The 13,478-nt window shown below is 43.5% G+C and overlaps 1 protein-coding gene across 2 annotated transcripts in view; it reads right to left on the reverse strand.

Moving 5' to 3' along the window:
• The window catches only part of LOC136626350 (transient receptor potential cation channel subfamily V member 6-like), a 33,880-nt gene that overhangs the window by 16,157 nt on the left and 4,245 nt on the right, over positions 1-13,478 (reverse strand). For both annotated transcript variants that reach the window (XM_066601335.1, XM_066601334.1), the window contains exons 2-4: positions 12,600-12,865; positions 10,073-10,170; positions 2,879-3,001 (exon numbers count right to left, since the gene is read on the reverse strand). In XM_066601335.1, the coding sequence (XP_066457432.1) occupies positions 2,879-3,001; positions 10,073-10,170; positions 12,600-12,667 (289 nt within the window). In that variant the 5' untranslated portion in view covers positions 12,668-12,865. The remainder of the gene's footprint in view (positions 1-2,878; positions 3,002-10,072; positions 10,171-12,599; positions 12,866-13,478) is intronic.

The raw sequence follows: 13,478 nt of genomic DNA on the forward strand, positions 1-13,478 counted from the left end.
TGTTTAATTGTTCGGTGGGGCGTACATTTAACCGGCTAAAGGCAAAACGATTGGCTATCGGGAGGACAAAGCTTCGACTTTAAACACACCCACCTAGTGGCCGTGCCGTTGTGATGTACCCTGCAAGCAGCAGCCAAAACCATTGAAAAACGAATTTGCACGTGCCAAGGTCTCAGATTCATGGATTATTTTTATTTAGGCTTGCGCAGATTTCCTTACTAGATTTTAGATCACTAATAGGTCAATACACAAAACTACATGTATTTTTGACACGGATGACAGAGATTTACGTTCCAATGACAAAAATACTATCATTTGTACCACCTAGTTTTTTCCATATAACTCTCTCACTATTCCTTAACATAGATCGTCTATAATAGTCCTCTTTTTTTACTTTTATATTGAAGACATCTAGTTTCTGTCACTGTTAAACAGCTAGGTGTTTTTTTAAGGACAAGATAAGCGCACCCACGATTTCCACGAGCCGATACAAAGTAGTGCTCCCCCCCCTCCTTCATTAAATGTACACGCCTTATAAACAAACTATCACTCCATTATCGTTTAATGCAAACGCTACACAATGATAATCCACCTGCTGAAATGCCCGGCATTTAGGTTAGGTTAAAACATCCATTTTTAAAAGCAAAACCATCGCTCACTTTTGATTGTTATAACAAGTTTTGAGCGATAATCGTTGTGTCTTAATGGCCCTTTATACTACAGGGATGAGATTATTACAGTGGCGAGATATTCATCTTGAAGGAATATATGGGGTGGCTCAGAAGTAGTTCTATCATGTTTTAACACCATGGCATCACAAAAGCAGTTCAGCAAGAAATTGTAACAAATGAAAATTAAACATTCAAAAAGTTCATCTAATGTCGGTTTTCGAGATAATGATCAACTTTCACACCCTCAAGATTGAGGAAGCTTGGAGATAAGCCACATGTTTGCTTGCATCCGTACTATATTTGAGCTGAAATGTTATTGAATTCCTGAGTGATGGCAAGTTTAGTTTGTCGAAATTGGATGCGCATAGAGTTTATCCATAAGATAGCTCCAAGGGAAAAAAGGCCAGGTGGGGTAAGATATGGAGATCAGTCAGCCAGTCCACTGACCCACGTTTGCTTATCCAAGGCTTTTCGACTGGTTAGATGAGAAGTTTTCAAACAAACTGCCTAATGGGCCAAGATTCTGTCCTGCCGCCACAACATTGTTGAAAATATCCCAATCCTGGATGAGGGGCAAAACAAAGAAAAAAAAAAAAAGAAACTGGCCTATTAGTCCCTGATATGAACTTCCTATCCAGATATACATGGACTGCTGTTATGTACCTTTGTAGGCATTCAGACACATCTGTGTTAATAGGTGACCTATAAACAAACAAACAAACAAACAAACAAAACAAACAAAAAAACCAAACAAAAAAACCACAAACACCTAACAACCTGTACTCCCTTGTTGCCCATTGCTACAGGTCCAGTCCTCACTCTGTTCTGGGTCCAGTTATGTGCCTGTTAAAGCACATACCTGCTGCAGCCAGCCATTTACAGGTTTTTATAACTATTGAAGCTGGCAATTGGCCACAGCAGTCATGAGCTTAGAAGGGCACATAACTGCTACACTTGGAGGTGAGCAGAGACCAAAGGAAAGCATGCAGGTCATGGTTAAGCAAATCTAAGCATTTTTGGGGACAAAACTACCCGTATACTGGACACACTGTTACAAAATCATCCCTGTACAGACTAGGAGGAGGAAAAAGGAATAGGTGCCAAAAGAAAAAAGCCCTGTAGATGTAAGGGGTCATAAAGAAAAAGTACAGCTCAGGTTGTCCCCTTCTACAATTTTAACCCAGGCCTGCATTGTGCCCGCATTTTCCACCAACTATATTCTCTTAGTAAATAAGTAAAATGCAAATAGATCCAAGGATCATGCCTTTTAGTCTTGCTAGAATTAAAAACAAAGAAGAGTTAAAAACTGATGATCCATCTTTCCTGGGGTTGGAGATGAGTGGGTTATTGCATGATCCATTATTAGAAGGGCACAAGTCCTTTTTCTTTGCTGTGGGTACACTTTGCATACACCCCTGATAAAAGGGAGAAAGGCTATTACCCTTAGAAATAAAACTTAATTAGGAGCACATTTAGGTCTATAACATACAGAGACCCTGAATCCAGAACGATTTGGTCAGTACGTTGGGATGTAAAGTGTCGAAAATGTAGTATACAAATCCAAAATGTTAAAAATTGCATTTACAGATAATTAGTGTAAGCAAAACAAGCCAAGATGATAGGAAGATGAATTATCTTGATTTATGCATTAGTAGCCTTGTTTTCAAAGAAGGGCTATATCTGCCACAGTGTACATGTTCAGCATAGTATTTGTATAGGTTTCCTCACAGAACCCCCCAAAAAACCCAGTTATATGTTTTGGACAACCCTTTTTAGAAGAGTTGCCCAATGAGAATCTCATCACATGGTGCTGGGACCATCACTGATCAACTGTGATCTTCAGGAAAACCTGCCAAGTGTTCAAATCCCGTGCAGGGTCACTACAAGGAGGAAAAAAATATTACACCTACAGAATCTCATTGAAATCAACTGTGTAATGTAAAAACACGGCGAGTTCTCCAGAGTGAGACACTTACTGCAGCTATTCTATACTCTGACTTGAGTATCCTTGAATGTACATGAAGGTCCTAAATGGCAAAACCACCCATAGGATCTTCATGTAATGCACTAACATACCAGGCCCCCCAGATGCTCGTTGTTTATATTTTCTACTCCGGCTAATCGAGAACCTTTTTATTAACTTCATACAGTGGCATAGATTAGGTTGGTCCTATGTAAATAGGCAAAAAGAATGTTGTATTACCCACCTTTGTAAAGGTCAGATGTCATGGGCATATTGACAAGCTCAGGAGAACGCTCAATTAGAACCTTCACAGACTCCAAGTTATCGTGCAGCACGGCCAGATGTAATGCAGTTTCACCGACGACTCCTAGGAAGAGGTTTATCATTGTGAGATATTGAAGGTGCTACGAGTTATGAAGTGATCAAAATGTAACATCGCAGGTTTTATAAACGTTGTGAGGTTGATACACTCTGAGCAGTGAAGATCATACAAGGAGAATACTTGTATTAGACTTCTGTTCTACATTAAAGGCACATGTCAAGGTAGGGGGCAAGTGACAGAGGAAATCAGGGTACACTGCAGACAGCAGGCTTACGAACAAAAACAATGAATAAGTGATGTAATTTATAAAAGATTGTTACCAACACTCATGAAACACTTCAACTGTAGAATGTGTGGTAGTACCACTGAGCATGCAACACAGCAATTGTGGTCACCCACACACAGTCCGAGAGTAACACAAGTGTTGCCCAATATCTTGCCTGCAACTGGCAGATGAATATGTGCTCCTCTGGTTTTGGCTGGAGCTCATGTATTTTAACTGGCAGCCTTGCATTTAAAGGGGTTGTCCCGCGAAAGCAAGTGGGGGTATACACTTCTGTATGGCCATATTAATGCACTTTGTAATGTACATTGTGCATTAATTATGAGCCATACAGAAGTTATTCACTTACCTGTTCCGTTGCTGGCGTCCCCGTCTCCATGGTGCCGTCTAATCGCCCGATTAGACGCGCTTGCGTAGTCCTGTCTTCTCCCTTCTGAATAGGGCCGCTCGTGCCAGAGAGCGGCTCCTCGTAGCTCCTCCCCGTCACGTGTGCCGATTCCAGCTAATCAGGAGGCTGGAATCGGCAATGGACCGCACAGAAGACCTGCGGTTCACCGAGGGTGAAGATCCCGGCGGCCATCTTCACAAGGTAAGTAAGAAGTCACCGGAGCGCGGGGATTCGGGTAAGTACTACCGGTTTTTTTTTTTATCCCTGCATCGGGTTTGTCTCGCGCCGAACGGGGGGGGCTATTGAAAAAAAACAAAAACAAAACAGTTTCGGCACGGGACAACCCCTTTAAGTCACTACTGATGTCCAGGCCTTTCCCCGAGAAACACACATCTCCAGCGTGTTTGGGTTTAGTTCCATTATGTAGGTGGTGATTCTTCGGAAGTCTGTTGGGCGGCTGCAGGGTGATGCGAATCTTTTGCAGCAGTCTCTGTAGCTGTAGTCCCTGCAGCTTTGTTCTCTCAGCGATGTTTGTTCTGATGAGCAGGGGCGTAACTATCGAGGGTGCAGGGGATGCAGTTGCACCTGGGCCCAGGAGCCTTAGGGGGCCCATAAGGCCTCTCTTCTCCATATAGGAAGCCCAGTACTATGAATAAAGCATTCTAGTTGGGGGCCCTGTTACAGGTTTTGCATTGGGGCCCAGAAGCTTTAAGTTATGTCTCTGTGCAGCATGGTTTAGGTATGGGTACGGGTACAGATACAGATAGAGGGGGGGGGGGCAGATCACGTTTTGCATCAGTGCCCATGAGCCTGTAGTTATGCCCCTGCTGATGAGTTAAGCAGCTGCGCATCTCAAACCAGACTGCCTTCTTTTTTGTGCCACTGACCCTCTAACAGGCACAGATCCTTCAGGACATGCCCTCCACAGCCCCCTAAGCCGATAACTCACTCCTGTGACAGCTCTCTCTCTCCCAGCAATGCTCACTTAAAGCTCAGTACCACTCTCCAGCTTGCAGCTTTCTGTGATTTCAAGTCCTCCAGATCTCCCACCTGACTTCTGCAGCCAATGGGAAGTCACATACAACACTCCATAGAGAACTAAACAAATGGTAGTAATATAGGACGTCCAATAGAGGTCCCTCTTATAACATCTAAATTACACCATTACCGCACAAACACAAACCTGGTGTCAAGTTCTAGCACTGGATTGGAGTCTCAGGTGGTAGCCAGCAAGGGCAGACAACGTGGTCAGAGGTTGGTACACAAAGTGCAATGCAGTACAGAGGATTCAGCAGAGATGTATTTTGGGAGAAAAAGCCAGTGGTCGGTAGAAAGAACAATCTTCTTGTAAAAAGGGAGCAGGTAGAGGTAGGAGCTGGTTTAAAGGCATAGGGCTCAGAGCACAATAAACATGCACTGGCGGAGTGGGAGGGCCAGGCTTTTATATAGTGTGCCTAATCAAGGGAATGGGTGGAGCCAGATAGGGAGACAGAAACCGGAGCAAGGACAATGCTAGGCTTTAGCAGGGGAGCTGTCCAGCAAGCTGGATAGCTCAGAATACAGAGCTGCTGCCTGGAGCACAGCAGTTTCTAGTCCCCTTAAACACAGATGGTAGGAATAAAAGATGATATGTGCAATAGCCACGTTAAAAAAAAAAAAAAAAAAGTTTAAAAAAGTAAGCAGATTGTGCAGAATCAGTTGTTGAAATTACAGTTGGGCAAATGAGCCGAGGGGCAAGTAAACCTCCAACCCAGTCCTGCAGCTGTTGAATTCCCCTGTGTTGTCACCCATGGCCATCCTATTGAGTGAATACTGTATTGCATTGCAATTTGGGATTGGTGGACACTGCTAAAGGTTCAGTCTGTGCATTCTGACCACACTAGTAGGAAGTGTTGGGACCAGTGGATGAGGGCATGTTGACCGAGCTCAGGACATCCTCGACAGACCATCAGTAGAGAGGATCGTCCAACAAGAACAAGCAGCTCCAACTGTTTTGTTGTTCGCCATCCAGAGACAGGTAGGTGGCCCATCATTACAGGTTTGTGTGTCTGTTGAAACCATTTCCAGGCGCTTAGCTGAAGAACATTAGATCTCACAGTGCCTATTACATGTATTGCCTTTAACACTGACCTACTGTCACCTCTATTTGTAGTCAGGTCATGAACAATGAAACTAGACTACTATGGAGTAGAACCAGGTAGTCTTCAGCAATTAATCCAGGTTTAGTTTGCGCACAGACAGCGGCTGTGTTTGCATCTGGAGATCTCAGGGTGAGCGCCTCAACTCTGCCTTTGCTGTGGAGCGGCACGCTGCCCCCTGCTGGTGTGATGGTTTTGGGTATTATCGCATACAACAGTCGCTCTCCCCCTTTTAGTGATATGAGGGGCAATGACAGCTCAGCGATATGTTGAGGACATCCTGCAGCCACATGTATTCCTCTCATGGCGGCTTCCAGGAAGGGGGGGGGGGGGAAGCTCCCTGCTAGTAATCACGCTGTTAGCGCTGATCCACATGCACACTCAGACTACTGGGGCCACTGTGGGGGTTACCATTACTACTGGGGCCACTGTGGGGGTTACCATTACTACTGGGGCCACTGTGGGGGTCACTATTAGGGCTCGTTCACACAGGCATAATCGTAAATATGCTGCATATTTGCTCAATCGAAAAACGGCTTATGCCTGCTCATTTGGTCATGCAAAACAAACAAAAACACAGATGGACCCACTGAGATGGAGCACAAATATACAGTGCATATACAGGTCTCCTGCACATTCACCACGTATTTGCGCGGCCTATTCCACTTCAATGGCCTATTGGGGTGCGTAGTATGTAAGAAAATAGGTCATGCTGTGTGAAAGTATACATCATGTGAATGAACTCACTGAAATCAATGGCCTCTGCATATTATGTACGCAAATACATTTGTGTGAATGAGCCCTTACTATACCGTCTTACAATCGGCCCTTTGAAGGTCACCATAAGCCTGACGTGGCCCTTGGTGAAAAGGAGTTTGACACCCCTGGTCTAGAGGCTCAGTTAGAGCAGACACAGCAATATGCCACAGGATAGCATCCAGAACCTATATGCCTCCATGCCCTCCCGTATTACATCTTGTATCCAAGCTAGAGGCTGTAAAACTCTCAAATGCCATCTGCAGCACAGTGCCACAGTTCAATACCGCAGCTCTTTTCCATTCCCTTTAGTGAAAGAGATGCAATACCAAGCCAGGCCACTATGATATGGATGGTGTTTTGACAGTTCTAGCTGTCTGTAGCAGCTTGTCATCAACTGAGTGGTGGGGCTTCCCAAGGGTGGACTTCCGCTAATCTGCTATAGGTGACCTGTCCTGAGGGTAGGTCACTAATAGCTTTGACCCTGGAAAACCCCTTTAAGTGCTGGGAAGTTAGGTTGTGAGTGGAGACTGGACAATGACAAATTCCAAAGAGTAGTGTGACATTAGCGCCATCCTGCAGGTCGGACTGTACCTGCAGCTCATTCTGCCTTAGGGACGGAGTCTGAATACACCACCATTAAAAAGGCACATTTACGCTCATCAATTACAGTTACAATTTGCTAATTTATGAGCAAGGATAATTGATCAGCGATAACATAGATGAAGATCGATGATAAAACTAATTGTTTATCATCAATTGCGATGCCATAGAAGCAATGGCACAATTGATAAGTGTCATTATGAGTGGAATTTCCAATTATGCTACATCCTGATATTCAGTAGTGTGGACTGTATGGTTGTATAATACCACCATACAGTGCAGTGAGTAAACACCATTATATTGTTATTAATCATACCCCCATACAGTGACTGTACATCATCTTACTGCAATAGGACATACAGTAATGAACACCAAACAGTGATTAAATACTGCCATGCAGTCAGTGGCATACATTGAGTTGATGGGACCCCATTATTGTACCTGGTTTTGCCACCCAAGAATGGAATACCTGGTGATCATTTCTGGTTTCATACCCTTTAAAATTATCCTTGGGCCAAGTCTCCCCCTCCTTTGCTGGCAAAGGAATTTCTCTTTGGAGGAAGGTCTTCCTTCTTAGTACAATAAGAGTGTTGGCCTCATCTCTCTAGGGGCCCCATAGCACCCACATGGTCTGCCTCTATGGTGTGTACACCCTGCATGCAGTGACTGTATAATACCAAACCATAAATCAACAGCGCCATACTGTGACTAAATAATGCCACCATACAGTAACTGAACACCGCTATCCTGTTTCTGTGCAAGAATGTGGGAGTGCTTTATCTTCAACTTGACAGGTACATGGCCACCAGTTAGACCTTTCAGTTGTGTCTACTAGTTCAGCCTTATGACAAGTTGTTAGCTATAAAGCTGCAATGTCTTATTTTCAAACTGTCATGGTTGGGCGTTTTTCTTTAGGAAGGTTTACATCCACTGTGTGTTGTAGTAGGACTACTCCCTGGTGCAACTCAGGACCAGGCCCTTTGCTCATTTTGTTGGCTACTGTGGGGGACACCATTGCTACTGAGGCCACTCTGCACGTGGCAGCATACCGCAAGCTGACTCAGGGTATGTTTACATGTGGTGGAAACGCTGCGGAATGTCAGAAGCGAAGATTTCCGTGGCATTTTCTGCAAAGACAGTCAAAATGTGAACTATTGCTATGGATTTTGACAAGAAATCAGTGGCATATGATGTGTGCCCATCATCTCCCCTCCCGCCTCGTGTCACTCACCCCTCCGCCGCTCTCCCCTGTCCCCTTCCCAGTTCCTGCGCTGTCAGTCTCCTCACTGCCGTCCCATCTGCACTGCAAACAGTGCTTTGGTCCTCCTGTGCCGCTCTCCCTTGCGAGGACAGTGACCGGTGGGAAAGCTGAGAGCTGGCGTGTCAGTCAGCGCAGTGACAGGGGCTACAGGCCAGGCAATCAAAAGTTGGGGGCGTGCACTTTGCCTCCACCCATTCTCCTGGCCAGTCAATCAGGTTGTGGCCGTTATTTATGGGCGGGCAGTTTGTACATACATCGTGATAAGCCTCGCCCCCCCAACATGTTGGCACTTTGCGATAAATAAGTGGGTTTTGGGTTGCAGTTTGGGCACTCGGTCTCTGAAAGGTTCGCCATCACTGCTCTAGAGTGATCTGTAGCCAATATACTCTATGCTTCATATAAGATTGGGAACCAACAAGTATGTGTACCCTACAGTGGAATGAAAGTAAAATCTCCTGTCCTAATCATTTTTGGTCTACAGCTGTCTTTGAAGGGAAAAATCTTGATTACCTTCTTACTTATAGGCTCTATTAGACTCCATGTACATGGAAATATCTCCATATGTATGGAGAATTCTAGAACATACCAATTCTGTGTGCCACCATATGAAAAGTGGAGGCATACAGAGGTACAGTAGAGAACTCATGGATCTCTGAGTGCCTTGGGATCTGAGGGTCTATCCCGCACATGTGTATGTCTACTTTTAGATACATCCCAAGTTATACTGTCCTCATGGCCAAGAACAAAAGGGAAAAGTTAAATGTAGTTTTGCACATATGGCTTGTACGTCGCAAAAAGTATGCGATTAACAGTAAAAACACTTCTGGTTGTGCTGTTCAGTTCACGGCTCTGTGGTAAAAGTCGCTACCATAGTACCATTATGCACACAGTGCATGTAATGGATAAAATCTATACAATTATCTGAATATCAACCCATAAGCATTGCCCCTAGTAGCATGTGATCGATTCCAGAGCAGCCAACTATGGGTTGTTACATGCTGGACACTCGAGGCTCATTATTAGACCCACCAGTGGCTCCTGAAGTACAAGGAGTCCCTATGGCTCTGTACTGTGCAGCTGTAGCCAAGCTTTGTGCCACTACATTATAGGGCTATTCTCCCCTGGAAGCATTGCTATGAAGACAACCTACATAATATGACTCATGGTCAAGTGCGCCCCATTTTTTTTTGTCAAACTCATACAGATTTAAAGAGCAAAAAAAATTCTCAGCATGTCTCTATATAAAAAGTTGGAAGCATATGGAGGCAGAGTTCATAAAAGTCTAAAAATCACATACAAGTCCATGTGTGCACTATTACGATTCAGAGTTTATGTGGAGCCAAAAATATGGTCACGTACAAGAGCGCTCAATGCCCCAATGGACATTACTGTTTAGGCATCTGAACCCGCCAATAACGGTGAGGTCGGATAACTCAGCTTTCAACACCCAATCCTTTTGTTCCTTGGGAGATAAGCCAGGACCAGAGATGTCTGACTGTGACTTACCTCCCTAAACACACAATGCTTGAACAAGCCAAATGTTCATGTGTATGGAGGGATCTGGGAAAGTTGTGTTCTGAACTATTGGTCAACGGTTCTTGGCGAAGGGGCATTTTTTACATTTTAGGTCCAAATGAGGACTACTGCTGATTGAAAGGTTAGGAAATCAATGCCATTGGACTCTTACCTGTCTGTAGGGGGTTAATAGCCTTACACAAGAGAAGCTTCTTAAGTGCTTGCACACGATTCCTCTGTGCACAATACAAAAGTGGAACTTCCTGAATTCTGTAAGGAAAGGAACAAAGACAACCCAGCCGGTCAGCGGACGTCTATCGAAAGGCCATGCCACTCAAACTGTACAGTGTGCTCATTTCCAGGAGGTTATTGCCTCCATAACGACCCCTGCAGCCATTCGGCCAGTGACAAGTGACAAGGCAAATTTCTCACTTTGTGATCACTGTTACTTGAGGGCCATAACTTTACAATTTCCATGGAGGCTTTTTTTTTTTTTTTTTTTGCAGGATAGGTTGTATTTTTAGTGACACCATTTTGAAATGTTAAAGCTTTTATAATTTTTATTTTATTTTTTTAAGTGAACTAGGCAGAAGATGAAAACAAAAAAAAAAAAAACAAAACAAAAACAGCAGTTGATAATTTTTACTTTGATTGCAGAATTTTTTTTAAAATTTATTTTGCTGTCTGTACACATTCATCTTTCCTGAGCTACATGAAACACAGCATTTTAGATAAATGCTTTACAGCAGCCTCATTGGCCATTCACACAATAGACAGTAGGGGACCTTCTGACTTGCACAGGAGACTGTTCTAGACTGCTCTGTGACCTGCGGGGGTCATTTTGCAGGGAGGGGAGTACATAGTTACAGCTGATCAACTATTGTGGATCCTGTGTTATCTACCTATAGGAGTTACCTGTCAGTGTAATCCTACCTGTGATGTTAGGGAGATGACGGCTGTAAAGCTTTCACTACAGATCAGGAAATGACAGACTATTAGGCCTCATGTCCACGGGCAGGTTCAAATTGCGGAATCTGCATGGGGTACCCGCACAGATGATCCACAGTTCAAGCCAACCATAGAGAGACATGGGCATCCACAGCTTAATTAAAGCATGCGGATTTGTTTTGCGGACCTTCTCAGCATGCTCTATTTTACCGCGGATCCCGCACGGACATCTTCAATTGAAGTCAATGAAAGCCATCCCATCTGCGAAACACCTACAGCTATCACTGCGGACGTGCAGCGGATCCCGCAGGAAATTTAAACAAATAAATTTCCACCGGCCAGTGGGCCCACCCACATACACAGAGGAGAAAACGGAAGACCCGCACAGCAATGTAGAGGATCCAGAAGGGTAAGCAATGTCCTCCTACGTACCAGAATATAACTACTATAATACTGTCCCTCCTACGTACCAGAATATAACTACTATAATACTGTCCCTCCTACGTACCAGAATATAACTACTATAATACTGTCCCTCCTACGTACCAGAATATAACTACTATAATACTGTCCCTCCTACGTACCAGAATATAACTACTATAATACTGTCCCTCCTACGTACCAGAATATAACTACTATAATACTGTCCCTCCTACGTACCAGAATATAACTACTATGATACTGTCCCTCCTACGTACCAGAATATAACTACTATAATACTGTCCCTCCTACGTACCAGAATATAACTACTATGATACTGTCCCTCCTACGTACCAGAATATAACTACTATGATACTGTCCCTCCTACGTACCAGAATATAACTACTATGATACTGTCCCTCCTACGTACCAGAATATAACTACTATGATACTGTCCCTCCTACGTACCAGAATATAACTACTATAATACTGCCCCCTACGTACCAGAATATAACTACTATGATACTGTCCCTCCTACGTACCAGAATATAACTACTATGATACTGCCCCTCCTACGTACCAGAATATAACTACTATGATACTGCCCCTCCTACGTACCAGAATATAACTACTATGATACTGCCCCCTACATACCAGAATATAACTACTATAATACTGCCCCCTACGTACCAGAATATAACTACTATGATACTGCCCCCTATATACCAGAATATAACTACTATAATACTGCCCCCTATATACAAGAATATAACCACTATAATACTGCCTCCTATGTACAAGAATATAACTACTATAATACTGCCCCCTATGTACAAGAATATAACTACTATAATACTGCTCCCCTATGTACAAGCATATAACTACTGTAATACTGCTCCTATGTACAAGAATATAACTACTATAATACTGCCCCCTATGTACAAGAATATAACTACTATAATACTGCTCCTATGTACAAGAATATAACTACTATAATACTGCCCCCTATGTACAAGAATATAACTATTATAATACTGCCCCCTATGTACAAGAATATAACTACTATAATACTACCCCCTATGTACAAGAATATAACTACTATAATATTGCTCCTATGTACAAGAATATAACTACTATAATATTGCCCCTATGTACAAGAATATAACTACTATAATACTGTCCCTATGTACAAGAATATAACTACTATAATACTGCCCCTTATGTACAAGAATATAACTACGATAATACTACCTCCTATGTACAAGAATATTGTACGGCGACAATATTGGCCCCAGAAATACGTCGATCCACAGACGAATACATAGCCTCACCTCTTCTGCTGTCGCAGGTTGATTTCACAAATGCTTTCAGTAGGTTTTGGTTTCCACCACAGATTCATCGTCGATCCTAGTATAGCGTCTTACAGGTTAATTGCATAGAAGTCCAGATGCAGCATTGTCCCCTCAGCATTTATCCTTTTGGCGGGGTGAACAATTGCTGTTCACGGTGTACAACCCATTTCTGTATACAGGAGTCATGAGCCGCAATCTCAAGCTTAAAAACACCAGTTTGTCAATGGGTCAGCCTATGGAGATGCCTGTAGGGTTAAAAAACAAACAAGTCAATGTATCATACATAAGCTACAGCTTACGGTAGTCTTGTATCCTTTATAGCACACGTGTCAAACTCAAGGACCGCGATGTCACTTTACAGAGTGGTGGCATTTGCACCGTAAAACATGTGCTTTACAACAGCGTTTTTGATATGCAGTTATCATGCGCATCAAAAACACCATTGAAACATATTAGAAGAGCCGGCTTTAGATTTTGTTCACATCATCTTTTTTGTTTTCTTGCTCCATTATGGGAGCCAGAAATCACTGGTGGAACAGATTCAGGGACCCCATGTGAGAGAGTGAGTGAGAGAGTGAGTGAGTGAGAGAGAGTGAGAGAGAGAGTGAGAGAGAGAGTGAGAGAGAGAGAGAGAGAGAGAGAGAGAGTGAGAGTGAGAGTGAGAGTGAGAGTGAGAGTGAGAGTGAGAGTGAGAGTGAGAGTGAGAGTGAGAGAGAGAGAGAGTGAGAGTGAGAGTGAGAGAGAGAGTGAGAGAGAGAGTGAGAGTGAGAGTGAGAGAGAGAGTGAGAGTGAGAGTGAGAGTGAGAGTGAGAGAGAGAGAGAGAGAGAGAGTGAGAGTGAGAGAGAGAGAGAGTGTGA

This window comes from Eleutherodactylus coqui, chromosome 4, assembly GCF_035609145.1.
Source record: "Eleutherodactylus coqui strain aEleCoq1 chromosome 4, aEleCoq1.hap1, whole genome shotgun sequence".
Taxonomy (NCBI): domain Eukaryota; kingdom Metazoa; phylum Chordata; class Amphibia; order Anura; family Eleutherodactylidae; genus Eleutherodactylus; species Eleutherodactylus coqui.